General features: G+C 36.3%; 1 protein-coding gene across 1 annotated transcript; it reads left to right on the top strand.

Annotated features, from left to right (window-relative positions):
- Nucleotides 1-15,552: 15,552 nt before the first annotated feature.
- On the top strand, nucleotides 15,553-16,197 carry LOC150100192 (xyloside xylosyltransferase 1-like). The gene has a single exon (XM_090402606.1). It carries the CDS (start codon nucleotides 15,553-15,555, stop codon nucleotides 16,195-16,197), a length of 645 nt encoding a protein of 214 aa, XP_090258732.1.
- Nucleotides 16,198-24,880: the final 8,683 nt, after the last annotated feature.

Genomic DNA, 24,880 nt, shown 5'->3' with positions numbered 1-24,880 from the left:
AATGGTTGATCAGACATTCCAGTCATGTATGTAGTGTACAAGACTGGATTGTGTAAGTCTCGGTAATGAATTCACTCTTAATATTCTAGGAGGTCACTCGCTGAACTTCCAATTTCACGTTTCAAGCTGAATTTCTACGTTCTGCTAAGGATAGTCTCAATCCTCCACGTCACACACGTGTCTACAAATTTCTATGTTCATGTAGTCGCTGGTATTTTGGTGAAACTAGAAGTGAGTCAAGCAGATATAGAAGTAGACATTTTTATAGGATTTCAATTTCAATTTTATACAAAATTAATTAATATTAATTAATAAAAAATTTATTTAAACAAAATTAAATAATTTTGATGATGATCAACATTTTGATTATCATCAAAATGTTGCAAAATAAATGGACAACTGTTTTCCTAAAGGTAGTCTACTCAATCAATCCGGGAAGAGTCGCTGAAAAACTGTTGACTACAGAAGCCATAAGCATTTTGATGCTGACTTTGGCACGCTGACCATTAAAAGGCATGCTGAAAGCACGAAACAAAAATGGAACAGAACCCAATACAAAAAAAAAAAAAAAAAAAAAAAAAATGTTCCCCCTTGGTCATTATATAACTATAACTATAACCTATAACTAATTTACTAAATGTGTTATAGGTTTACATTTCGTGGATAAGAATGATAAAAAATGTCATCCACTATAATGAACAAAACAGATCTTATATGTATACAAATATAAACAATAACTTGTTAACGACGAAAGGTTGGAAGATGGCCTATCTTATAGTTTCCATTCGTGAAATTTCAACTCGTTCATGGCACAAATGATCTTTCCGGTTGGGTGGAGATGAAACTCTCCTGACGTGCTCTAACCGCAACAGATCTTGCCAATCGTTATCTGTGACCTCATTTATCAGTAGAACTGCATGTGGTCTATTATACTGCATGCTAAATTATTGAGGAAAGCATACCCGTTGTTAATTTTTTTATGCGATTCCAACCTACAAAAGTTTGTCAGCCTACAGTACATCCTGTACCGTGAAAGAGAAACCTTAACCTGTAAGAAATTTTATTTCTTTATTTTTCTAGGCTAAGCTAGGGAATTGTGGTCGTGTGTGAATATGGTCTAGATTATTTAGAAAGATATAAATTTTCTAAAATTCGATTTATCAAAATCTGCTGCGGAGTTGCCCGTCATGGACAATAATTAAAACTATAGAATGCGAATTGAATCCGTAATGATGTAGTATTACTTCAACTGTACTTCTACTGTGTTTTTAGAATCCTAATGGAGCTAAATATTTGGAATAAAAATTACTGCGACTTCGGAAGATAGCGTAAATGAACTTGGGATTTATATCACTATTTTCACACACACACAAAAAAAAACTCCGTTACTGCATCTAAATGTGATTATGACGTGGTTTTCTCCCCACAATATTTTCTAAGGAAAACAAAATCCGTTTGACTGAGCACTGAGACAACATGAGCATTCAACCTATCTTCAAGATGTTAGTTGGCATCAGTTATGCTCTTCCGTTGGAAAGACCTGCGGAAAGACCCTTTGAGGACGTGAAGAATCTTCGTAAGGGTTCGTTCAACTGAAGGTGAGTTAACCAGTCTCGTGTGGAAGGATTTCCATCCTCGAAACAGGCATACCAGCGAAGAACCCGAGTAACAACAATCTTAAGATACCTTGCTAGCATACAGAGAGAAAGTTCGATACCCTTTGGTTGAGGAAAACTTGTCTCGATCACAAATGGATGTGGCAATGTTTATGATCCCGCATACAGACCGAGACAAGTAACATATAATAATCCACCGGCGTCGTCGCCCTTATATGCTTTCGCTGTATTCCCACAATCAAAAAGAAAAGTAACTGATGATCCATTGCTTCAAGCCTGCTTCAAGGTGAGTTTCCAGTGCCAGTGTAAAAATTATTGGCATACAGGTGAAAATGACTGCGAGACTTCATATTTGTCCTTCATGTGAAGTCCCTCTAAAAAGGACGGGGGGAGGGACAAAACTTCAGTTTCTCCGAAGTTTTGAAATTTCTGTCTGGGTTAACGTAGATGCCAGAATGCATTTATGATGTGAATTTCTCTCCCAAATTGTTGCAGATCTATCGTCTATCGCGCAATTTAGAATCACGAATGGCCTCTAAGTGAGATAATTTCGCTTGAGTGGTGAAAGGTGGAACTTTATCAACCAAATCAATTCTGCAATAAGCAAGGTGGTCGTCTCATACCGTCGATGAAATTCATTTTTCATTTACCACTTAAAGATACAAACATTCCTGACTGTAAGAGAACTCGAACTTACGACCTACTAGTTGGAAAGCGGATTATATCTTTGTCGACTAACTAGGCCCACAAAAATATTGATACATCCAGAACTTTGGAGATAACGTCAGCGGAACAGCGATTCGTAAAACAGTGTGGTTTTGTAGTCTGCATTGGCGACACGCACTGCTCATAAGGGGGAGGGGGGGGAATAGGAAGTCTATATTATCCTCGGGGTGTTTTGAATCGCACTTTAGTTTCATTGAGTATGCTACTAAAGAGAGCTAGACTGAGGGAAAAACCTTGTCGCACTCCCTTTTGAAACCAACAAGATCGAAAATAATGTTTAGTACCAATCTCAGAGTGTTTTTCGAAGCCCTCTATCGTATTTCATAAGCTTGAATCTACACGACTGCACTCCAGTATGTTAAAAGCGTATTCAAGAAATGATCAAAGGCCTTCTCCGGGTATACAGGGAGAATGGCTAGACTGGACCCTTTGAGATTGTATTTCTTAAGAGTATATGTGATAAACCACTTACAGAAGGTGCGCCATTGATGTCTAGAGATACACCCACGCATCTGTGGACCCCGAAACCTTTGAGTGCATGTCCCAAATAAGGCTTCAGTTGCTGTTCTCTATCTCAATAAAGCTTAATTGAGGTTTGTCAGAATTATTGGAGCTCCAGTCGCTGATCAGTAATGGGGTTCTATTTTTCGTCCAGAATAAGACGTCCACGACGGGCCCTCCTCCATCAGAGCAGGGGAGGACAGTTTAGCTTTGCACCTGTTGAGAGGTAGCATGTGACAAAGTCCTCCTCCTAGCGCCAATGTAGTCTATTTCTCTGGCACAAACCCTCTCAGTATCAGTCTGTAATTGGAAAGACCTGGGTTTGACTCCCGTCTAGGGCTTTATAATCTTTAGAAATATTTAACACCGAAGTAGTCCGTCTCGTACGGTGGTGGAGGTTTCCAGTTTGCCTGTTTTGCAGGTTCTCCCCACAAAACAGGCAAACTGGAAAGAAGAATACACGCAATCAATAGGCATAATTATATTCGTGTCATAGTTAGTTATCCGTGTGCAGCAGTTTCAAACAACATCATCCATGAACAGATAATCCGTACCTGTGATGTTAGAAATATGAAAATGTTGTCGTAGGCCATCGGTGTTATTGTAACTCTTGATCCCATCTGCGATGCAGACGACTAGTTTGGTTAAGAAAATTTCTTCCTTGGTGTCAGAGAAGGTAGCGGTAAGCCTTTAGCCTCGCAAAAAAAAAAAAAAAAAAAAAAAAATGATGGACCGCACATAGAATTAAAGATTCTTCCTAAACACAACTGGCTTCTGCCGTTTCTATAGCAACAACGTTGTAGCCATGTTTCTATAGCAACAGAATCAAAGGCAACTGAATCTTCTTTGTAGAACTTGTGAAAATCCTCTGTTTACGTTAAAAGAAGCAAAAGCGACATTACCAGTCATTAACTTCCAAGGTCCACAACCTTATTAAACATTTCTAAGAGCGACTGTGAGTATCACTGTTTTGATGATGTTATCTGGCCAACCTAAAAAAAAATAGGAACATCAGCTTGGAAGGCATTTTGATGAGATTTGAGTAATGCCCCCCAACCACTCTGAGAAATTTTACACTATTTCTCAGAATACACGCTAATTGCAGAAATATTCTGCAATTACCGTGTTGGCAGCGGTGATGATGAGAATCTTTGATATTGCATACAATTTATTTTTGTACTTTTATATCACTGACATAATCTGATTGGTAATAATTACATTTGACATTTGACATTAATGGCTTCAGGGGTGAAGCAAGATGCTCTTCATTATCTGTTACGGCTACAGTGAGGGAAAAATTTTGTGAGCAGTTCGCTCGCCCTAAATGGGCACGGAGATTATGTATCGCTACAGGAAATTAAAATGACTTTTGGTCTTTTGTGTTTAAATATATCCGTTGCCTCGTAGGCTACAGGTTGCTGAACTAGATCGTTGGGGTGTATGGACGTTTTGAGGTAAAACTTTATTGCTAAAATCTGTAGGAAAGAGATGATATAAGGAATATTTGTATCTCGATGAAGTTGCTTGGTTCTGACGAACCACGGAGCGTTAGAATCATTCGTAAGCACTTATTTTGTACACGGTGCAGTTTGAGGATATTAGTGCTGGAGGTACGGCTCCAGGCTGGAGAAGCGTAAGTGACTATGGGACGAATCAGCAGCTGGTATAAAAGCAATTTGATTCTGATGTTTAGAGGATAGATCTGTTGATTAGAGGGAAGATCTGGGCGGTGGCTTTAGATGCCTTTTGCACACGTAGTCTTGATGTGCTGGTTAAAAGTTAATTTTTTGTCTAGCACGACAACAAGGTATTTTGTTTCTGTCTGTTCTTTAGTGTTGAATAGTAAGACGTCTCCTTCAGGAGATATCGATCTTTTCGTGAAGAGAATTGTGGCTAAGCTCTTTTGGGGATTTACTTGCAGTCTCCATTTGGAGAACCATTTCTCTAACTTTAGAAGGTTTTCTTGAAGCTTTTTAGCAATGGGGTGTGGCCGAAGAGATCTGGCTAATAATGCTGTATCATCCGCCTATAGTCCATGATGGATGACACTGGGTTGTGCGGAATGTATGACATGTATATAGAGAACAATGGAGCCAGTAGGGATCTCTGCAGTACTCCGGCCAAGATATGCCGCTGGGATGAGGTAGTACCATTGATCTTGAGTTGCATGCTTCTATTCTGTAGATATGATCTAACTAGGTGTACCATTTTCAGTGAGATACCCGCTGAGATAAGTTTATGTAGCAATCCGAAGTGCCATATTTTGTCAAATGCTTTGGATAGATCAAGAAAAACAGCTCCAGTGTATTGGCGCCAGTTGTAGCTGGTGGTAATATATTCAACTATTCTGAAGATTTGTTGGGCAGTACTATGGTATTGCCAAAAACCAAATTGTTCTTTAGGAAGGATGTTTAGTTCATTTACTGAAGCTTGAAGTTGTGAGAGGATGACCTTCTCTGCAACCTTAAGTGATTGTAGTCTAAGTTTTCATATGAAGGTTTGCACTGCTCTTCTAAATTTTTTTGTTATGGCTTCTGCCTTTTCTATGTCTGTGTGAACAAGGCCCTGGTCAGAAAGTATAGGGAAAGGGATCTGCCTTTGTTTCTGATGGTCCTCAGTAGACCCCAGATAGAGTGATCAGTAGGTGAGATAGAAGCTAACTTTTCTTCCCATCGTTGATCTCTGGAATCTTTGAGTGCATCTCTCACTGCACCATTCAATCTGTTAAGAACCGTTCTGTCTTGTGGTGCGCGCGTGTTGTGAAATCATTTCTTAGCTCTGTTTTTTTTCTCTAATCAAGTTCATAATGTCTTCATTATAGCGCTTCATCGTGACTGCCATTAAAGCGGAGTTAATTTGTTGGGTGAGGCTTATGATTGCGGTTTCAACATCTTCTTTTGAACTTATATGAGGAACAGGTCCAATATAATCCCGGAATATTTTTAACAATTTTTCCCACGATATAAATGAGTGAGAGGGAGGAGACAGTTATTGTTGTTTTCCCAGCTGTAGTAGAATTGGGTTTGATCAGATGACAACTCGTTCAATGATTTTAGACTGTACTGAAGTTTAATATCTTGCAGGATAGCTATATCCGGATGTCAGCAGTGCCAAACGTACTGAGATGAGTTGGTTCTCTGGGGCCTGCCACAACAGCTTAGTTTGATCCTGTGTAGTTGGAAAGGATGCAGCCATTCTTGTTGGTGGTTCTACAATTCCAGGCAAGGTGCTTGGAGTTTAAGTCTCCGGCAATAATGATGGACTCTCTAACTCCTAAGATGAAATTTAGATCAGAGTGCAGTAGAGTTTAAGGGTGGGTTGTAAGCTGAGTAGATTTTCGGTCTGCCAGCCGAGTTAGTGAATACTTCCACGCCTGTGATCTCAAAGGTTAGTGGTTGGTTTCAGATTGGAGTTTGATATAACGTTTAATGAAAATGGCAGTGCCGCCGCCGCTATAGTTTAGTCTGTCGGTTCTGTATAGGAGATAACCCCTTATTTTAGGCTCTCCGAGGGTCTTAGATGTGTCTCGCTTATCAGAATAACATCTGGCTGATATTTATGTGTAAAGTCTTGGAGCTCTAAAATTTTGTTTCTGAGGCCATTTGTATTCCATGCAACGATCTGAAGAGAGGTTGGAATTAATTTGTTTCTATTCATCTATAAGTGCTGTGAGGATGGCTTGTGTTTCGGGTAGGAATCTTTTAGTGGAGGTTCCTGAAGGGTTTGACAGGCTGAAGTCTTGTAGCATGTTTGCTAGAGAGGCAGTCATAACAGCGGTCACGTTTGTAAGTGCCGTCTGCTGATTTTCTTCTGGTGTTGACATGTTTGGACGGGTCACATCTGAATATCTTCTTGTTTGCCTTTGGTATACTCTATTCTAGAAGGCCTCTGATTGTTGCCGCTGAGCCTCCAGCTGTGATGCAGGAGCCTCTGGTATTCGTGTTCTACAGAAGGAAGACTGTTTAGCTGTCTCCAACAGTCTGTTCTTCGGGTGTTGGGTACATCCCTTATAGTTGGCTAGATGAGGGCCACCGTATTTGGCACATCTACAAATATTGGTTGGTTGGCTATCCCCACATTTCAGACATTAAACTCAGCTTTACACAGTTTCTGGGAGTGGTCAAACTTTGGACCCCTGTGGCATTGCCCGGAAGATGTCATTTTCCGGAGTGGCTCTGGTGTGATGATGAGACCGCAGATTGATTTTAAGTTGTAAATATTTTTGTATATGTTGTAGATCTCTACAAGGACTAACGGCATAGGAGTCTTTTCAGATCTATACATTCTGCTGATCTTTATAGGAGGCAGATTCTGTAAGTTAAGATCAGCAGCTATCTCTTCTGGATCAATGTCTTGAGAGACGCCACGGAGGACCACCTTTAATTTTTTTTCTGAACCGAGTGAGAAGGTAGGGTACCGAGTACCTCTGACGTCCATTTCCTTTGTTAATTTTCTATAATCAGTTACCGTGGCAGGTTGTATCTTTATACCCTCATCCACATTTTTGGTCTTTGTGTAATCAATTTATAAACTGGACATAGTAGATCTTAGAGCTGACCATCGGTGTTTTTCTCTTAGTATGATCGGAGGCATCTTTTCTTTTGGGAAAGCAGTGGAGTTTCGTCTTGTTTCATTTCTTTATCTTTGGGTGGTTCTACGGTTGTTTTGCGCTTCTTGCGTGCGCGGACGTCTTCGAAATCTGAGGGAGTAGAGATCACCGGCGATTTTATCGGCGTCATCACCTGTAACGCTTGCGGGGGGGGGGAGGTAATATCGTAAAGGTTCACCATTCTTGGCCAGTTGTTATTAAGCAGCTCACCCAATCTGATAAATTCACGATGTACTTCCACAAATATCGTCTCATCAATTTGTTTTTCCATCTCGGTCAATGTGAAGCGTCAGAAGCTTGAAAAAAGAAAAAAAAATGCTTATTTTGCAGTTGTAATTTCGGTAATTATAAACTCTGAATTTTTGGGATAAAAACACTAACATAAAATGGCGCATCTGCAAGGGATCATCTGCGAAGAAAAACACCCCACCACCTCCATAAGAGATTGGATATTTCATAATGAAATAAAAAAAAAAATCAAAAGGAACAGAATAAAGTTAACTTAGTAGAATTACGTAAATAGATATTACTTTTTTATATACAATATCCTTGATTCTCCCTTTACATTATAGCATACCATATGAAATAATGACACTGAGGTTGATAGTTACCCGCATAACATTTTTAACTTCACAAAAATAGTCTACTCGTTCATATTAAGCCAATGCATCTGACATGTTATAAAAGAGGAGGATTACAAATGGACATTCTCGACAGCGTAGATAATCCCAGGATCAGTGTACATGTCAAACATGTCTACCAGATGCACCAAAGGGCTCACATCAACATGTTGTACGGTTAGAAAAATTAATTAAAACAGGTGCGCCCACAAGTGACTGGATTGACGAAAACAAAAAGAATCCTATCTGTAGGTTAAGGAGAGAGAGGAGAGAGAGAGAGAGAAACACATAACACTAATTAATCCCGTCTAGCTCCGGCACGCGATCCTTCTCTTTCCAAACTAGCTCGATATACGTATGTAATTAGCAAACTTGTTAAACCTCAGATGCAACAAGACCACCTTGACAAAACGTGAACGGACTCTGCAACGAGAGATCATTAACAAGGCATTTATGCATTGTTGGCCAATCAAAGCTCGAGCGTGCATTATAAGGAACGCGCCTACTAATGCTTGTCTGTTGACATCACTTCTCTCTGGGACTGTCTGTCCTATTTTCAAGAAAATCTGTGTGTGTGTGTGTGTGTGTGTGTGTGTGTGTGTGTGTGTGTGTGTGTGTGTGTGTGTGTGTGTGTGTGTGTGTGTGTGTGTGTGTGTGTGTGTGTGTGTGTGTCTTTTCACCTCGCTGAACATCGTTAACGGGAATTGGCTCAAGAATGTTTTTCAATTGCTTTTGTTTTGTTGTATATATTTTTTTTTCTTCTTCCCTTTGAAGGAAAACGATGCACTGAAAAAAAACAAAAAAGAAAGTAAAAGATGTTCTACGCAGCAACGACACACAGATCTGTCTTGAGGTCACCGGTAGGCTGTTCAACCGGTTTTGAAAAATAAAAGTCTTTCGAGAGAAACTAATGATTAATTACTTTTCTTATTCAGGACAGTGTAGGGTAGGGTAGGGTAAGATAGGACATCGTGGTGTAATGAGGGCGACAATAATTTGTATGATGACGAGTTAGTCCGTTTACTCGAAAAACGACTGGCTTAAGATTTCGATCCTAAAGACAATATTGAGTGGTGTTTGGTAAAAGGTCTATTTAAAGCGGAGAGTAAAATTATTTCGGAGGGTCGAAGGCCTGTATTTACCGATCTGATAATGATTTTAATAATAAATCCCACCTTCTGCTTGTATGCATGGAGGAAATGAAGGTAACGTAAGTTGGCTATAAAGAAATATGACTGCAAACATAACATACGTGACTATATTAACTATTCTAATTGATTTTAATTGTCGCTGTTCAGAGCATTGCTCGAATTCTAATTCTGAAAATTTCTTCAATTTTACACTATTTTCATTTGAGTCTCCAATTCTATCAAATTTGTGTCGTTTTTAAAAATTCGATTTTGGAACGAATCAGAAGTCATTTGGAGCCAGTCTGATGATGGCGGAGCGATCAAGTCTTTTGACGCAGGAAAAAAAAAAAAAAAACGTCATTAAGAAACCACTGAGCTAAACGTTTGTCCTTTGTGTGTGTGTGTGTGTGTGTGTGTGTGTGTGTGTGTGTGTGTGTGTGTGTGTGTGTGTGTGTGTGTGTGTGTGTGTGTGTGTGTGTGCGTGCGCGTTATGCAGTTTGTACGGTTGTACTATGTCTGTCAGAAACCAAAGCAATGTTGGCCATCTTAAACACCGATGTACATTTATATGTTAGACGAGTAGTCATGGGGTTTATAAAGGGGAAAGCACGAGAAGCTATAACCCACACTCCCTCTCTGGTCTGGCATCAAAGTTCTAACCTTAGTAATGGATGTACGTTCGGTGTAGGGAATGCACTACAACACAGGAATCCCTGGCCTTACTGGCCTGAGAATTGCTCATAAAATTCATGGTCTTTGTACATACCGAACAAAGCTAATCCAAGAGGACTACAATATGTTGACCTATGGCATTGTGAAGTGTTGGAAGTGGATCGTGTCGCATACAGAATAGGACAAAAGAAACGTATGTAAGTAAAAGCACGCACACTGCATACACAATTTCAACTTCCTTTGATGTCAATAGGGTACTCAAAAGCGAAATGTCTTCTGAATCTTTTTGGTTTTTCATCTTGTTCTTTTTTAAGACAAATTGTGATTTCTTTAAGTTCATCAGGAGAGATCGGCTGTCTCGATTTTTAATTATATCCACACGGAATTGGAGATGTCTTCTATGCCTACTATATGATAATGTATATGCCTACTATATTCTTTTGGGAAAGCAGTGGAGTTTCGTCTTGTTTCATTTCTTTATCTTTGGGTGGTTCTACGGTTGTTTTGCGCTTCTTGCGTGCGCGGACGTCTTCGAAATCTGAGGGAGTAGAGATCACCGGCGATTTTATCGGCGTCATCACCTGTAACGCTTGCGGGGGGGGGGGAGGTAATATCGTAAAGGTTCACCATTCTTGGCCAGTTGTTATTAAGCAGCTCACCCAATCTGATAAATTCACGATGTACTTCCACAAATATCGTCTCATCAATTTGTTTTTCCATCTCGGTCAATGTGAAGCGTCAGAAGCTTGAAAAAAGAAAAAAAAATGCTTATTTTGCAGTTGTAATTTCGGTAATTATAAACTCTGAATTTTTGGGATAAAAACACTAACATAAAATGGCGCATCTGCAAGGGATCATCTGCGAAGAAAAACACCCCACCACCTCCATAAGAGATTGGATATTTCATAATGAAATAAAAAAAAAAATCAAAAGGAACAGAATAAAGTTAACTTAGTAGAATTACGTAAATAGATATTACTTTTTTATATACAATATCCTTGATTCTCCCTTTACATTATAGCATACCATATGAAATAATGACACTGAGGTTGATAGTTACCCGCATAACATTTTTAACTTCACAAAAATAGTCTACTCGTTCATATTAAGCCAATGCATCTGACATGTTATAAAAGAGGAGGATTACAAATGGACATTCTCGACAGCGTAGATAATCCCAGGATCAGTGTACATGTCAAACATGTCTACCAGATGCACCAAAGGGCTCACATCAACATGTTGTACGGTTAGAAAAATTAATTAAAACAGGTGCGCCCACAAGTGACTGGATTGACGAAAACAAAAAGAATCCTATCTGTAGGTTAAGGAGAGAGAGGAGAGAGAGAGAGAGAAACACATAACACTAATTAATCCCGTCTAGCTCCGGCACGCGATCCTTCTCTTTCCAAACTAGCTCGATATACGTATGTAATTAGCAAACTTGTTAAACCTCAGATGCAACAAGACCACCTTGACAAAACGTGAACGGACTCTGCAACGAGAGATCATTAACAAGGCATTTATGCATTGTTGGCCAATCAAAGCTCGAGCGTGCATTATAAGGAACGCGCCTACTAATGCTTGTCTGTTGACATCACTTCTCTCTGGGACTGTCTGTCCTATTTTCAAGAAAATCTGTGTGTGTGTGTGTGTGTGTGTGTGTGTGTGTGTGTGTGTGTGTGTGTGTGTGTGTGTGTGTGTGTGTGTGTGTGTGTGTGTGTGTGTGTGTGTGTGTGTGTGTGTGTCTTTTCACCTCGCTGAACATCGTTAACGGGAATTGGCTCAAGAATGTTTTTCAATTGCTTTTGTTTTGTTGTATATATTTTTTTTTCTTCTTCCCTTTGAAGGAAAACGATGCACTGAAAAAAAACAAAAAAGAAAGTAAAAGATGTTCTACGCAGCAACGACACACAGATCTGTCTTGAGGTCACCGGTAGGCTGTTCAACCGGTTTTGAAAAATAAAAGTCTTTCGAGAGAAACTAATGATTAATTACTTTTCTTATTCAGGACAGTGTAGGGTAGGGTAGGGTAAGATAGGACATCGTGGTGTAATGAGGGCGACAATAATTTGTATGATGACGAGTTAGTCCGTTTACTCGAAAAACGACTGGCTTAAGATTTCGATCCTAAAGACAATATTGAGTGGTGTTTGGTAAAAGGTCTATTTAAAGCGGAGAGTAAAATTATTTCGGAGGGTCGAAGGCCTGTATTTACCGATCTGATAATGATTTTAATAATAAATCCCACCTTCTGCTTGTATGCATGGAGGAAATGAAGGTAACGTAAGTTGGCTATAAAGAAATATGACTGCAAACATAACATACGTGACTATATTAACTATTCTAATTGATTTTAATTGTCGCTGTTCAGAGCATTGCTCGAATTCTAATTCTGAAAATTTCTTCAATTTTACACTATTTTCATTTGAGTCTCCAATTCTATCAAATTTGTGTCGTTTTTAAAAATTCGATTTTGGAACGAATCAGAAGTCATTTGGAGCCAGTCTGATGATGGCGGAGCGATCAAGTCTTTTGACGCAGGAAAAAAAAAAAAAAACGTCATTAAGAAACCACTGAGCTAAACGTTTGTCCTTTGTGTGTGTGTGTGTGTGTGTGTGTGTGTGTGTGTGTGTGTGTGCGTGCGCGTTATGCAGTTTGTACGGTTGTACTATGTCTGTCAGAAACCAAAGCAATGTTGGCCATCTTAAACACCGATGTACATTTATATGTTAGACGAGTAGTCATGGGGTTTATAAAGGGGAAAGCACGAGAAGCTATAACCCACACTCCCTCTCTGGTCTGGCATCAAAGTTCTAACCTTAGTAATGGATGTACGTTCGGTGTAGGGAATGCACTACAACACAGGAATCCCTGGCCTTACTGGCCTGAGAATTGCTCATAAAATTCATGGTCTTTGTACATACCGAACAAAGCTAATCCAAGAGGACTACAATATGTTGACCTATGGCATTGTGAAGTGTTGGAAGTGGATCGTGTCGCATACAGAATAGGACAAAAGAAACGTATGTAAGTAAAAGCACGCACACTGCATACACAATTTCAACTTCCTTTGATGTCAATAGGGTACTCAAAAGCGAAATGTCTTCTGAATCTTTTTGGTTTTTCATCTTGTTCTTTTTTAAGACAAATTGTGATTTCTTTAAGTTCATCAGGAGAGATCGGCTGTCTCGATTTTTAATTATATCCACACGGAATTGGAGATGTCTTCTATGCCTACTATATGATAGAATTCTGCTTTAAAAATTATGAAAAATCCGGTGGGAATTTACCTCGAACTAAAAGATATCACGTGAACTTCACACTGAAAGGATAAGGTTTTAAATGCTGACACAGAAAAACTCTATCATCCAATAACACAATCAATAAAATGAATCGTTTAAATCATTTACATAATTACTTGATTCACTTACAGTTAACAAACGACTAAACAAACGTTACATGATCGCACAGAGGACGCATAGACTTATTATTATTATCATAAATCCTACTATTGCAATGAAAACGTAAGGGATTCGTCTTAATCGACAACAAATAAATGAAGATGTTTTATTATATACAGACAAAACATTAAAAAAAAAAACTTGCATAAAATAGCAGAAGAATACGTATTTTTTGTTGGACCTACCATAAAATTCATTTTATTACTTGGAGGAAGGAATCTCTATAAGGACTTTTCAACTGAATGTGAATTGTCCGATTTCATTTGGTGGTATAAAGAATAATCCTTCCTTCAGCTAACGCCTTTTTTGTTCCCGTGTAGAGAGTAAGCGAGGCCGTTTTAGCCTTATGTAACTTTTGGAGGCTGAGTGGGCAGTTCAATCTCCACTGGTAGCCAATCAGAGATAGCTTGCCCAAGGATATCACTAATTTAAGTTGCCTGCAGTGAAGAGACGGGTCAACAAGTGCCGCCATCTCGTGGTCCTTAACCTTAACACAATATATTTAATGTCTGAAATAATGTGGGTTCTACGGTCGAATGTGGGTTCTTCCCTGCAAGGTGAAAACGTCTCCCATTGGTGAAGGTTTTGGGTCTACTACTCCCATGGTGACCCAGTCCATATCAGGAGAGTGTATCTATACTTGGGTGAATGAATGTATGAAGGTTGAAGATAATTACAAACAAACATCCATGCCTACGCGGGATTCGAACCCGCAGCCTTTTAGCTGGAGAGCAGATATGCTAACCACGCTGTCAAACAGGCCTGCACACATATACACACGCACACGCACACACACACACACTCGAGATTTGAACCCGCAGGTTCTTAGCTGAAGGCAGATATGCTAACCACTCGGCCAACCAGGCCGGCATATATATATATATATATATATATATATATATATATATATATATATATATATATATATATATATATATATATATATATATATATATATATATACGTAGAAAGTTTTTACCTTGGGTATAATATATGTTAAAAATACCAAGCTATTTTAAACCTGGTTTTAATCCATTTCCCAAGTAAGCAAACAGACAAGTAAGTCAAGTTTGCACCTGCAAGTAGTGCAAGTCTGGGTGACCCACAAAGTAGTGCAAGTCTTAGGCAACTCGTGGTGAAGGTGGAATAAGCTCTGATCACTAATCTTAATATTTACCCTTAATGCAAAGCACATCTCCTGGAGGAGATGTATGATGCTTTGTATTAAAGGCAAGGGGCCACTACCCAGACCGGTTTCGACCTTTATTGAGGTCTCATCAGTGGGAGCCAGGCTTAGAAATAACAAGGTTAAGTAATACAGAGGAGGCCATAAAATAACTTTCCCTCTTTGGAGGCATCTGTAGCCAAAACTAATAAACGGAATGAGACCAAATTTTATATTGAGACTTTTGAAGTCATGGGGAGATGATTTCCGCATAAAAAAAGATTTAGTACCAAAAGTCGCCGATAGGGGATATTTTGGCGCTGGCGGAGCGGAAAGCAGTCAAATATTTGCAGTAAACGCAGGTAAAACGCATGAACGTTCAGGAAGTTATTCGAATGACTGACGAATTGCGCTCAATATGCATCCTACCTTGCCTCAGCATGCTTTACTTGTTAAGTTGTTTTACCTTAAAGAGTGCAATGCCGTAGCGGCCCTTCGGGAATTTAGAGGGCTTCATAACCTGCATACAGGTCCTATGTCAGCTGTAGCACTGAGAGCTATGATTAAGAAGTTTGAAGAAACTGGATCACTATTTCCTGTGAGTTCAATCACTACACTAATTTCTGTGTCTCTCGCAAGTATTGTTTTAGTTTAATTATTATTATTCTCATTATTGTAATGGCCCACATATCCACATGTCGCTTACGCTGTCGAAATGTTATTATTCCACTTTATCTCCTTTTAATGTAATTATCCGCTTGTTTTTGGCTCCGCTAGCGACAAAATTTCCCCTATCGGCGACTTTTGGTACTAAATCTTTTTTTCGCGGAAATCATCATCTCATGCCTTCAAAAGTCTCAATATAAAATTTGGTCTCATTCCGTTTATTGGTTTTAGGTACAGATGTCTCCAAAGAGGGAAAGTTATTTAATGTCACCTGGTATATACATATAATTTTCATTTGCTTAGTTAATATATTTTGATTTCATATTTACTTCAAGTTCAAAACCTCATTTTTGTTCTAACAGGTTACATATCACGATGTGGAAGAGATGTCCAGAAGATCTTCTGAAATAATAGCTATTATGAGGAAATATTTTTTCACCAAAGATGTTGGAAGATATAACGACGACATTTTCTTCATCTCAGAAATATTTCACGAACTCCTACCAATCAAGAAAGTTATCTTTATCGATCTGGACTTGAAGTTCAAAACGGACATCTTTAAACTTTACAATCATTTTCGTAAATTCAAGTCCACTCACCTAATCGGAATTGCCAATGACCTTCAACCTCAATACAGAGTGGATTTCAACGAATACAGGAAAAGGAATCCAAATACATCAGTAGGTTCTCCAAGACCTGGTAAACAAGGATTCAATACAGGAGTAGTTTTGTTTGATTTACAGCGCATGCGTGAGTCGAAACTTTATAATTCTTTATTGAACGAAGTCGCTGTTAAAAAACTTTCTGAAAAATACTTTTTCAAAGGTTATCTTGGACATCAAGACTTTTTTACTCTGACAGGAATGGAATTTCCAGAGCTCTATTACATATTATCATGTTCGTGGAACAGACAGCTGGATAAGGGTTGGATGAAAACAGTAAAACAACCAATATTTGATCAGTATCACTCTTGTACTGAGAACATTAAAATATACCATGGAAACGGCGATGCTAAGATACCTGATGATTAAAAAATTCTGTGAAGAACCTTTTATGATGACGCCATTATTTCACTCAATGCAAAATCATGGTTATTTAGAAGCTATGGTACATGGTTATATGTACGCCATGAATCATCAATGTAACTTTATGGAGTAAATTTAAAAAACGATAGATGGCGCCACCAGACGTTATGATTATTTCTCTCATATGCTGATAGTTTTAAAACTTTATGGGAAGTTTAATTACAGTTTAAAATATGACGTGACCTACAAAGAATCAACAATAGTGAGTTTGTAACGGCGTGACAACCGTGACAGCCATAACAACATAGGAAAGTATTCAAAAGTGAATTAAAGTGCAATCATTTTGCAGTTATGCTAAGAATAATTAATAAATATCTGAAGAGTTTAAAATAAGCTTGGACACAAAGAATATAATGACATTATGAGTAATGAGAGGACATTTACTGTCATGAAAATGTCGATCCCGAGTGTTCGATTAGCATTTTACCACTGTGCAATAATAGCGTTGGAATTTTTATAAGTTTAATAAAATGTTGACAGATTTTAATCATTTGAATGAAGTTGAATCACTTTTATAATAATTCGAAGTCTCAAAAAAAAAAAAAGAAAAAGAAAAAATTTTATATGCGAATAAAATAAAACGTAAATTATAAATTAAGAATTTCACCGGAGAGTTTAAAAACCTACTTGCCTGTTCGTATTAAAAAAAAAAAAGAAAAAAGAAAGAAAGAAATTAAAATAAATAAAAAATTGTATTAAATACAAATTTTCAATGAATATATTTAATCCTTATTTATTGTACAATTCTTTATTCACTGATATTTCACTAAATGATGAAAATAATAAGGAAGAAAATAAGAATAAAATAATAATAAAGAAAAAAATAATTTTCCATTGATATTTCACTGAATCATTGCTTCTTTTTTTCTTTTTCTTTTTTTTTTCGAATTGCGTGGAATAAGCAACTTTTATGAAAAGAGTTAAGTTGAAAACTAACTCAGAACTGATTGGTTCTACGCATGACGTCACATTCAAGAACGCAAACCATGTTGCATTGTTATAAATTAAATTAGTCTTCCAGAAGGCATTTATAGTGCAAATAAAATAAGATGACGTCATCAATACTTTTACCACTCAGAAGAAAAAATCCTAGTTCACAAATATATAAATTACATGGATTAATAACAATATATTTTTTACAGGGATGTAAATTATATCCTTTCTTCTTTGTAGGAAGTTGCCATTACCAGCCAGTGAATTTCTTAATGAATTTATAAATGAATTTACTGCAGAGGGAGTCCCTGGTGACTCCCTAGATAAAAATACGGGGGGGGGGTTTAAGGTGGTGTCGTACCTCCCAGTAAAAGGGGCTCACGGCCGTTGAATCGCCATACGAAATGAATGAAACCAGATAATTAGAAAATTGAATGCTAGATCCAACAATTACTCGTCGAAATAGCAGCAATTATCTCACAAAGCTGCAGATTTGTTCCTCTTGGAAATTTCTTTGTGGTTTACTTGCTTCCGGCAACTGCAGTTTAATAAGAGAATGGCCTGTATCTTTTAATTTGCATTTTCTCCGTTATTAGATAAGTAGCAGTTTAATAATAAGAATAGTCTTAAGAGCTAAGTGATTTTTAAAACGTTTATATGAGATTAACCCCATTTAATTTTCATAATCTACTTTAATCGCTAGATGGCAGCACAAATGCCATAATCAAAAGCAACTAAATAATGTATTTCATTTTTTATTGTCATGGTGATATCCAGAATTATCTTTTTGTTGTGTGTGAAACAGGAATACGTTGAAACTTTCAAGCTAAGGCACGTACTGTGCTGCGTAGATGTTGTATTTTGCAATCTTGAAATCGGAAATGACGTATAATACGTTACTCTGGCGACAATAATATTAAAAATATAAATTATGCAATTCGCTATCATATAATAGGATCAACATTTGCTGCAGATAATAAACAGTAAAATAAAACATTTGCAATAGCTATTATTTACATTATTTTACTTTGAACATTTTGTTTAAATCATACTTTATTTACAGTAGCACTGCTACAATAAGAACCACATTTTATGATTAAATTACCTTTTTCCTTTATAGATCATAATAATCACTTAGAAGATGGGTAATTTTTTTAATGAAACATGTTTTTTTTTTTGTTAAAAAAAAAAAAACAAAATCATCTAATAATTTGTTAAAATTAAAACATATACCCAAGGATTCCTCACAAAAAATAAATATTATTTATTATTTATATTTATATAAATCATTAAAATAAATAAGTGAAATGGGGGGGGGGAATCTGTAATAGTTGACAGCAACTGTTCCAAAACAATTTTTATGTGATTCTCACCTATAAAATGTTGTAACTCCGTAATACATTAGCACTCATGGCTGGGCTAAGAATATTTTATTATATAATATAAAATTATAAAGATATTAAAATAAAAATATATAAATATTAAAGTAATATATTTTAGAATATCTTATTATAATATATCATTATATCATAATGGTAATTATATTACCATTATATGATTAATGCTATTATCATGATATCGTATATTATATAATACATGTTCGCAAACAGCAGACAGGTTTGTATTGTCTGTTTCCTTATACAATCACGAGATGGCATCGCGCGCAATATGGTAACAAGACTGGCAACGTCATATGTATTTACAAATGTTGGCAATATATTTCCAACATTTGTAAATTTCCTAATATGATAGCGTAGATTTGTTACACAGCGCATGAGAATGCTTAATTTTCTCCCGTTGTGATTCTCGCCATTTTCTATCCCATTATCCTTTAGGCATCAGATAAATCAATCATTGCCTCCATTACAAAACTGCATTAGCTCAACTGAATTCAGAACGTTCCCTCGAGTGTAATTTGTCGTTCTCTTAACATTATTGAGTATCTGCAGAATGCCTAATGGGAGTCGTTCATACTTAAATCGTACTGATGGACAGCATAATTCGTGAATGCGATAAACAATGTAACTCAGTTGACACATGTTTGAAACCTGAGTAAGCTCAGGCATTAATGGCTACTACCGTTCTCACATTACACGCGGAATCTACGGTTTATGGCTGAAGTTTAAAAGTTAGAATACAATAATAAAAATCAATATATCATAAATGTCAGTTAGTGACAGATTGAAACCAAAGGCGTGTATGAAACACGCCTTTAATTTCAGTCTGTCATATAAATTAAGATGAAATAGCTTAAGATTTTTCGTGGTCTCAGAAACGTACGTAAACATATTCTAATAGTTATCCTGCAAAGTCACTTACTTGAGACAAAGATCTTTTCAATCGTAAATCCACGTAATGAAATAGAACTGCTGCAAAGCTTTTCCCCCACAAGTAAAATTATTTTATATGAAATTATCGGCTAAATTCTGATGACTTGGCTTTCCTATTTTTGTTGCGCACAGCATTGTTTCTCAAATAATACTTCGGTAATAACTTCAAAAACGAAAACAAAGATCGACAACGAACAGAAACATTTCAATTATCTTTTACGAAAAGAGATGAAATCGTCTTGAAAATCAATATCGGTTGCAGAACTATTTTCGCGTTGTTAGTCTGAGTAGACTACCAATCGAACAGTGAACACAAATCATCTGAGCGGTTCCGGACATTTATTTCTTACTTGGGCATAGGGAATTGAAATCTACGTTATTAGAAAAAGAACTTTATTTTATTATTTTTATATAATACTTGTTTGACTACTTGATTTCAATCTTTTTTTTTTTTTTTTTTCCTGAACAATCCCTGAAATTTTCCGTTGATGTTATGAGATGATTGGTTGATAACTTTGAATAAAAGTTATTCGAATTTCTTAATCAATAGTATTTCTTCTTTTTCTTCGTGTCTGACATTTATTGTCAAGTAAGAAGTCAATGAAATAAAATATACAATGGATTCATTGTACTCTGCTAGTGTGGCAAAACTATCCAACTTTCTCTATCCAATATTGAATCAGTATAATATGTAGCCCTGTGCAAATTGTGTTTGCTTTCATAGCACTAGATTGCGAGAAGAAATATCATTACAATTGAATTGGATCCTTTTTTTTTTCCTGGGCTTTTTTCAGGCGGTTCTTGAGTTAGTCGATCTTTAGCATAAGCAATTACGTTTTTTTTTTTTTTTTCCTGGAAACTCGCATTTTTAACTCAAGATAATTGACTGTAGAATTCACACTGTTTTAGACAATAATGCCTACTTTTAGGGTTAGAGATCACGAGATGGTGCCATTTGTCTTCCATACTCTCCTCCCCGCATACCTATGAAAATCATTGATAGGCGTGAGCCCGTTGCGTGGTGGTAAAGGTGAGTTCGTTGCCCACCAAAAGAAGATTCTTCAAAATGTTACAGCTAATGGCTTCCCTGTAAGCGAGGCCATTATTTTATTTGTTATATTTTAATTATTATTTTAATTTCTTGAGTTAGTCGATCTTTAGCATAAGCAATTACGCTTTTTTTTTCCCTAGAAACTTGCGATTTTAACTCAAGAAAATTGACTGTAGAATTATTTTATTAGTTTTATTTTAATTATTATTGTGTAATTTTTGTAAATAAAGTTTGGAACACTCAGATCATTTTTATTCACCCAGTAGATTCTGACTGAACAAAAATACCGAATGACTTTATTTCCGAAAAAAATAGATTCATTCTTTACTCAAACTCGCTTACAATTAAAAGAAGAGATTTTAAAGTAGTGCATTAGGATGGGCAACGTGAGAAACTATTCAAGACGTTATTGAAGAACTACTGAGCATTATTAATCTGAAATACAAGCTTTAACGAAATATTTTTGCAATACGAAAGTAAAACTAGTGATTTTTGAATTTGCAAACGACTGCTTTACCTAACATTACTGGTTCGTGTCATTTATAGCTTGAAAACATCGACTCCAGAAAGGTGTAGCTTTTCTGGATATGTTTTTCATGTCCAGGAAAAATTCTTGTAAAATTTCAGCAATTTCAACCTTCTATTGTGAATATGAAGATTAACATTTTCCATCTACTACAGTTCAAAATTATTTGAAATTTAAAATAAAATTCCTCATTGTAAATTTAGAAGTTCGAATGTCATCTAGGATGAGGGACTTTTATAAAGACTTTACCAGAAAGTAAATTAGGAAGTTTCATAAAGAGAAATAGCAGAGGTTTTTTTTTCAGAAATAATTAAAATCTCTTTTTTATTTTCAGCAAAACAAACAATGTAAATGTAAAAGAAAGCCAACACGACAGAGAGAGAGAGAGAGAGAGAGAGAGAGAGAGAGAGAGAGAGAGCAAAAGAAAAACAGGAAAAGAGAACCAGACAAAGACAAAGAGTAACAAAGCAATTTCGTGAACAAAATTCCACAGTCAGTATCGAGAAGATAAGGAAGAGCAAATTCATTCTATTTTGGCGAATTAATTTCCTCTTTCAAGAATTAGTTAAAGAATGTGAATGAAGTATAGAAAAGCTTAACAACTTTCAGAGAAAGAAATTGAAATAGGATAGCTGAGATGTAACGCGATATTAGAAAAATAAGATTTACATTTGTAAGACGATAGTGTTCTATTCGCATTCCAGTTAACAGAAAAAAACTGTTTTAAGCTTATCCTTTCACTCGAGCTCAAAATGATTTCGTTTCAAGGGTATTATGTTACTTTATAAAATATGCGAAAAGGATTCCTCACTGTCGAACATAAAAGAAATCGAAATTCTAAAACCCCTGTCGGTTTAATACATTTCGATTTATTGTGAATTGTTTCACGTCAAGTTTGTACATTGGCAAAGTAGTGCATGTTTATTTTTTTTTTAAACACGCAATTTTAGTATGCATTTTAATAAATAAATTATAGGCGAATTTTTTTACAAAAAAAAAGTATCTTATAAGGAATTTTACAGAATATAATTTCTAAATCATTTAAACTGGAATCTGTGTAACTTGCTAGTAACTTCCATGACACTAAATTGGAGAAGAGATAAATTTGATTCTAATTATTCGGCAGGAACTTCTTCTACTTCTTTTTCACCGATTCTCGAATTAGTCTATCTTTGATGTAAGCATATAGGGTTTTCTCTTCTCTCTGTAGAAGTACGTTTTTAATTATATCACTAAGAAAATTCGACTGTGGAACACACAATAATCATAGTTAAGATCAAGAACACGAGATGGCAGTAGTTAATTGCTGTATTTTCGTTTTATTTCATCTTGAACGCCAACTGAAAATGAACTCAACTGCTTGCAATAAAGAAAGGCAGAGACGCTATACCGATAAAAAAAAAATAAAAAAATAAAAAATAATAATAATAATAATAATTTTTTCAACCAAACTTTATTATTTATACGTATTTATAATACATTGCATGAACACAATTGTGCATAACAGATACACGTACATACTTTTTTAAAATAATAATAATAATTCTTTACAAGATATATTATTATAATATTAACAACGATGTTTAAACATTTTTTTACATTTTACAGTCTATATACAATAACGATAGATATAATTTCTCTAAATAATAATTTTTTGAATAATAATATTTTTTTTTATTATTATCATACAGAGTACTTATATATGTACAATTAAAACATATTACATTTTCTGTTCAGTACAAAATCTGTACACAGTTTAGAGTACCTGAATTTCTTGTTTTATATTTTTTCTTTGAATACTAATAGACATTTTTTTTCCTTATCATTATTTAACTAATCATCCTATATGAGGATTAGTTCATGATTGTGGGATTAGCTTTCACTATGTTGTTTGGTACTGTTTATGGATGGGATGTAGGGTTGGATGCTGGTGATTTGTAAAGTGTATATAGGTGTGAATTATATTGTGAATTATAATAACTATATTGTGATGGTATAGCTTCCAGGGTAATGTTCTGTAGTTGTTTATGTGTTTTAAATTTCTTGGTTGGTTGTTGAGTTGCGTGGGTATCTGATGGGATCTCACAGAAGAACCGTATGAGTGGTTGAACGGTCTAGGGATGTAAAGAGTTGTCGTGGGGGTTGTTATGCGATGTGTGTCTCTGTTGTTACGACAGGTGATGTGGAAATAACTCCTTAGTAGCATTAAGTAGTGTTTCAGAGTTTTAATGCTCAGGATTCTGTGTATCGCCATAAGCGGTTCGGATATTAGTTGTTGTTGTATATAAGGCCTCCAAATCACTGTTGAAACAATTTTCCTATGTGATGCTTCGAATTTTGTTAGTTGGCTGTTTGATATAGGAGATTTTTTTTTTTATGTTAGATGGAATAATGTCTTTTACTTGGAAGAGTTTTGCTGCGGTGATGCGGAGTTTAATATGTAGGTATTCTATATGTTTTGTCCAGTTAAGGTGGAAATCTATGTAAAGGATAAGTATTTTGCATGTTTTACGGATTTGATTTCGAGACATTGGCAGGTATTTTTGTTGTTAATGCAGCGGTATGTGTGACAGTGTAGCGATAGTGGTGCGGGGCGCGTGATTCTTGGGTTGTGTATTATCAACATTTGTGTTTTGGTACAGTTGATTAGAATTGCGTTTTGGTAGAAGTATGTTGTGATTTCATTTAGGTCTTGTTGTGCTTTGCAGAGAGCCGTGTTATGTCTGTGTGACCTTCTAGTAGCGTGGTGTGGCCAGGTTATGAAAGTCGTTAATGTATATGTTGAACAGAGTAGGTGATAATATGGCGCCTTGTGGGACATCGTGTTCTATTTGTATACCCCGGCTGTGACATGTACCTATTTTTGTTACTTTTGTGTTCTGTTTGAGAGGTAGTTCCTGAACCAGCTATGCAGAAATCAGTTATTCCGAATGAGTATAGTTTGGTCAGCAATATGACATTTTCAAGCGTATCAAAAAGCTTTGGTTAAGTCAAGAAGTATAAGGACAGCGAACTTGTTTTTATCGAGGGCTTTGTTTATGGCGTCGGCGATGTCTTCTAATAATAAAGCGATGGTGCTTTTTGTTTTCTGAAAGCCGTATTGGTTTTGTGAGATGATGTTGTACTTCTGTAAATACAGTAGTTCTGTAGTCTTGTGTGTGTGTGTGTGTGTGTGTGTGTGTGTGTGTGTGTGTGTGTGTGTGTGTGTGTGTGTGTGTGTGTGTGTGTGTGTGTGTGTGTGTGTGTGTGTGTGTGTGTGTGTGTGTGTGTGTGTGTGTGTGTGTGTGTGTGTGTGTGTGTGTTTCAAGAATTTTGGAGATGACTGGTAGGTTAACTATTGGCCTGTAGTTCTGTGTATCGTGTCTTTTACCATGTTTCTAAATTGCGTAATTATCGCAGTTTTTAGTTGTAGTTGAATAATGCTAGTATCGAATATTATGTTCACGAGTCTCAAAAGTATTGGATTTATTTGTTTAAAGTGTGTTAAAAGGTCTAGGAGTGATCTTTAGTTTTAGCTTCTTTCAGTTCAACCTGCTTTGTTACAGGTGGAAAATACATAGGTTGCTGTTGACGTTGTGTTGGTAATTTTTTGTTGACCGTTGGTAGATTATTTTTTTTGAGTTGTGTGATGTTGTTTGTGAAGAAATGGTTGAATGAGTCTACTAGTTCCTTTCAGTTTATATCTTGACCGAAGCCTTTTGCAATAAAAGTTTTATCCATAGATTTTCCTTTTCAGTAATACTATTTAGAATATCTTTATCCATGTGTTGTTGTCTGTTTGTCACCTCT

This window comes from Typopeltis vanoorti, chromosome 13 (genome assembly GCF_054136105.1).
Source record: "Typopeltis vanoorti isolate ZY-2024b chromosome 13, IOZ_Tvanoo_1.0, whole genome shotgun sequence".
Classification (NCBI taxonomy): domain Eukaryota; kingdom Metazoa; phylum Arthropoda; class Arachnida; order Uropygi; family Thelyphonidae; genus Typopeltis; species Typopeltis vanoorti.
This window is presented reverse-complemented; position numbering and strand designations above follow the sequence as displayed.

Bases quoted from the DNA above. Each gene is read 5' to 3' on its own strand.
- LOC150100192 (XM_090402606.1), top strand. From the start codon at position 15,553: ATGTCCAGAAGATCTTCTGAAATAATAGCTATTATGAGGAAATATTTT.